The following is a 4,860-nucleotide window of genomic DNA, read 5'->3' as shown; positions in this document are numbered from 1 at the left end:
GTTTATTTATTATATTTTATTTTATGTGTATGTATGTGTTGCCTGCATGTAGGTAAATGCACTCGTGTTATGCAATGCCCGGAGAACAGAAGAGGCTGTCAGATCTCCTGGAACTGGAGTTACAGATAGTTGTTAGCTGCCATGTGGGTGCTAGAATTTGAACCTGGGTCTTCTGCAAGAACAGCCAGTGTTCTTAAGCCATCTCTCCAGCCCCCATCAGATAAAATGTTTTTAGGTATTTGTTTATATATTTATGTTTTAGCTTCTATAAAACTGGCTAGGCATACAGGAAAGCAAACAATTGTTTTGGAAGTTTTTATTTTATTTGTTTTTTTTATTTTATTTATTTTTGTCTTTTTGAGACAGGGTCTCCCTGCAGCCCCAGCTGGCCTGGAACTCACTATGGAGACAACGCTGGCCTGGAATTCACAGAGATCCACCTGCCTGTGCCTCCTGAGTGCTGGGACTAAAGGCGTGCGTCACCATGCCCGGCCAGTGTTTTTTTTAAGTCAAGAATAATATTCATAATATGTCATTTATGTAATTAAAAAGAAAAAAAAAGGTGCCAGAGAGATAGCTCAGTGCTTACAAGCAATGTCTGCTCTTGCAGAGGACCTGAGATCAATTCCCAGCACCCACACAGCAGCTAACAACTGTCTGTAACTCCAGTTCCAGGGGAATTTGACATCCTCTTCTGACCTCTGGGTACACTCACATACATGCAAGCAATACACTCATACACATGAAATAAAAATAAGAAATAAATTGTTTTCTTAAAAAAGGAAAGAAAAATCATGTGTATCTTAAAACAGTGGAAACAGCCAGGCGTGGTGGCGCACGCCTTTAGTCCCAGCACTTGGGAGGCAGAGACAGGCGGATCTCTGTGAGTTCGAGGCCAGCCTGGTCTCCATTAGTGAATCCAGGCCAGCTGCAGCTACAGGGAGACTTTGTTTCAAAAAAACAAAAAAAAAAAAAGTGGAACCAGTAAAATTGAGTCCAGCATGGTGATACACACCCTTAACTCACTCTATAAGATATTGACCATCCTCTGAAAAATTTAGGGCTAAATTTTGCAAGCAAAAGCTAACAACTAGAATCTTTTTGGAAAATGAATTATGGGACCTTATTTAAACAATTTTCCAGCCAGGTATGGTGGTGCATACCTATAATCCCAGCATTCAGGAGGCTAAGGCAGGGAGCTAGCAAATTCAAGGCCAGTATGGGTTACATAATAAGTTTCACGACTACATAATGAGGCCCTGTCTCAAAAAACAAAAACTTTTTTATTCATTTACACAGTTTGCAGAATAATTTTACTTGTATATCATGACTATTTTAAAATAATCCATCAAATTTATTTTCCAGCAAGCAACCTCATGGTCTTAAATTAAAGATTAAGGGCAAGAGAGTTGGCTCAGCAGTTAAAAGCACTGACTATTCTTGGAGAAGACCCAGGTTTGAATCCCAGCACCCACATGATGGCTAACAACTGTCAGTAACTCCAGTTCCAGGGGATCCAACACTCTCTTCTGTCCTCCTCAAGTACTGTATGACATGGGTGCAGTTATACACATGCAAGCACAATACTTATACACATAAAATGAAAATAAACAATTTTTTTAAGTATTAAAGATTGGACAGTATTTATAAGTATTTAGAGAAAACAATACCTTTAGAAAGAAAACCACTACTTATGTCAGGACTTCTAAACTCCATAAATACCTTAACAATTTTTCTAACATTTATTTACTTTGCGTAGGCACATGTGCTTGCACATGTCCCTGACACTCGTGGAACTCAGAAGACAATTCGTAGGAGTCAGTTTTCTCCTTTCACCAACATGGGTTACTAGGATCAAACTCAAGTCCTCAGACTCAGTAAGGCAAGTGCCTCTCCTCACTGAGTCATCTCACCATCCCTCTTTTTTACCCTGTAAGTTCTATTGTACTTTTTATTTGGCACCTTATCCAATAACCTTAAAAGGACTGACTATAAATGTACCACACGTAGAAATTCCCCATTAGATAATAAATGTAACACAATATTTAATATGCTGACTTTGAGAAGCAACATGTTGGATTTAAAAAAATTTTTTTTCTAAATTCTATTAGGTGTATAGCTTACACTTATAAATCCAGTATTGAGGAAATTGAGGCAGGACCATCACAAGCTCAAAGTCAACACGAACTACATAATGACCGCCAAGCCAGATTGTGCTACTGTGTTCTGAATTCTGAAACGGGAGTCTGGTGATCTGAGTCATGGATCATCTCATCACTTATCATTTGCTCTGTGACCTAGTGTTTCCCTCAACAGCACAAAGCTGGTGCAGAGATTCATAAAATAATATAGAACATCAAGCCCAAACTCTAGCACCTGACAGAGTATTAGTACTATTTTTCTCACCTATCTAGAAATAGTTGCTAAAAACCAGCTTTACCTGAGAAGAGTAAAGAGGTATTGCCAAGCACAAATACTAAATTCCATCAGGCCAATGATGAACACTATCAATCATCTTATCAATTTAAATACTAATACACTGCTGAGGTGTTTGAACCCAGAATCTAATGAAAACAGAACTCCTAGCTCCTAGAAAAAATTCAGGGATTTCAGAAGTGCTGTATTCAGGGAGTTTAATAATTTCATAATTAAGGAGTGTATCAGCAAGTTCTTTCTGGACTTTTCTTGCAAAAGTCTGAGAACACCATCTACTCAGTTTTATGGTAAAATACTATGTTAACTTAACCAAGCTGAAGCAAGTAAGCCCAGTCTTTTCTAGGCTTCTCAACTTCTAAAGAAGCTAAAATATCTGATGCTGTGTGTGAAGACAAAACTTGATGAATGGCACTAAAAACCATGCTAGCATTAGTTCAAATACTCTTAAATACAATGCTCCAACACAATCCTTAACACCAATACAAAAGGAAGACAAAAAAGTCCAAGGCAAAAACTTGGCTGAATTCAATTCTTAGAAAGTCTGAATTATTTCAAGTAATCAAATGAGCTTCTTTCAAAAAAAAAAAAAAATCTACAAACCCGGTCGTGTCATAATTTATCCAAAATATCAACCGGGCTGAGCTTGCTAATGTAAGACACAGTTTGCTAAGTAACTGAATGTAGTTTATTCTTACTTTTGCTCCCTGTATGGAATACTGTTTTTAATCCTCCGACTTCTCAAACAGGCTGAGAAAATAATCTCATCAAACTATTTACTGGTAGTTTTAAGAGTTAACAGTACAAAGACTCGGTTCTCCAAAACGCGCAACCTACAGGGAGCCTCAGTCTTGGACCAAGTTTGGTCCCAACGACCTCGGTCCTAAAGATTAGCCTCCCTCCCTTCGGCCGGTCCCTCCACGTGCCGCGGGCCGAGGTTATCCTAGAGGTACCTGCATGTCAAGCAAACAGCTAGGCACCCGAAACACCAGAGAACACGGGTTACCGCTAACAGCACCCAGACTGGGCCATCCCTCCCCTTTACAGCATCAACTCCCCAGCGACATGTACACAGCCCGAAGAATTTGCCCCGACCCAAGTCCTGCGGGGATCACCCGGACCTCCCTCCCCGCGCCTTGCTCCGAGACCCAGTCCCCCCGGAATGATGTAGCGTGAAGCAAACGGCGCAGGAATCCTCCATCCTACACTACAGCCCAACGTCAGGCTGAGGAGCAGGGCGGTCGGGGAAGGGGACAGCCCCAGAAAGGAGGGGATCAAGGCAGGAGAAAGTAGGATGGAGAATCCTGCGCCACGCCACTGCCACCTCCACTTCCAGGGCTCCTTGAAGGCCCTTCCCGGTCGCCAGCCCAGCGGGCAGCAGGCCTGACGCGGCAGGGCCAGCCAGGCTCCCGTGGATCCCGCGGCTCTCGGGGCGCTGCGTCCTCACCATCAGAACTTTGGCCGCGTTCTCCAGCTGAGCGATCACTTCTGGGGGCCCCAGCGCCGCCGCCATCATGGTCTCTCTTCAATGACGCGCCATGCGCTGCATTATGGGAGCAGGCGCCGCGGCCGGCCAATCGCCGCCGCGACCGCGGCGCCCTACGCGCTCTCGGGGCCGTAGCGGCCGCCGTTGATGTCGCGACCTCAGCGGCCTCACCGGACCGCCGGGTCCAGAACAGCCAGGAGGGGACGAGCGGGAGCTGGGCGGTAGTCTGGGGTGAGGGCAGCGGCGAGAGCCGCCCGGGGGTGAGGCCGGGCGGTTGCGGCTGTCAGCGGCTGTCAGCGGCCACGCGCCTCCCGCGGCTTTGGCCACGGCGCATGCGTGGTTTTCTACGCGCCGGCTTAGCGTTCCCCGGACCCTGGCGAGGCGGTGTACTCCAGAGCTGTGGGCGGTCTGCTTTAGTCTTCTGTCCCCGCGGGCGTCCGGGGCCCACTCCAGCTCCCTACAGGTTTGCTTAGCCTTGGAACCGCTCCCCCTTGCCCTCTCCTACGAGCGCACCTCTGCTCCGATCTCGGCCCTGTTTCCTGCGTTCTGCTTCGCGGGTCCTTTTGCGGTGAGGAGGGGGCATTCGAGGATGGACTGTGGTTTTCTGGATGGAGCTCCTTCGACTTTTTTCTAAAATTTATTTTCATTTTACGTGTATGAGTGGTTTGCCTGTATGCAAGCGCTCCTTTACGGGCAGTTCCCGTACAGGCCAGAAGGGGGCGTTGGATCCCCTAGAACAGGAGTTACAATGGTTAGCGCTATGTGGGTGCTGGGGGTCGAACCTCTGCAACAGCAGCCAGTGCTCTTAACCGCTGAGCCAGCTCTCCACCCTACCCTCTCAGCTTACTTGGAGGCACTCACTGCTGCAAGGTCCTAGCAGGAAAGCCCATCCTTCCCTCTTGGGGTTTTCACTTTCCTAAGGCAAGGAGAGGGAGAAGAAC

General features: G+C 46.1%; 1 protein-coding gene across 5 annotated transcripts in view; it reads right to left on the bottom strand.

Moving 5' to 3' along the window:
- Nucleotides 1-4,202, bottom strand: part of Xpo4 (exportin 4) — a 158,658-nt gene extending 154,456 nt beyond the window's left edge. For all 5 annotated transcript variants that reach the window (XM_029559238.1, XM_029559237.1, XM_029559239.1 and 2 more), the window contains exon 1: nt 3,881-4,202. Coding sequence is in view for 4 of the 5 variants with exons in the window: in XM_029559237.1 (XP_029415097.1) it covers nt 3,881-3,949 (69 nt within the window). In the remaining variant the exon portion in view is untranslated. The remainder of the gene's footprint in view (nt 1-3,880) is intronic.
- Nucleotides 4,203-4,860: the final 658 nt, after the last annotated feature.

The sequence above is a fragment of the Nannospalax galili genome, unplaced genomic scaffold, assembly GCF_000622305.1.
Source record: "Nannospalax galili isolate Female #2095 unplaced genomic scaffold, S.galili_v1.0 scaffold388, whole genome shotgun sequence".
Classification (NCBI taxonomy): Eukaryota; Metazoa; Chordata; class Mammalia; order Rodentia; family Spalacidae; genus Nannospalax; species Nannospalax galili.
This window is presented reverse-complemented; position numbering and strand designations above follow the sequence as displayed.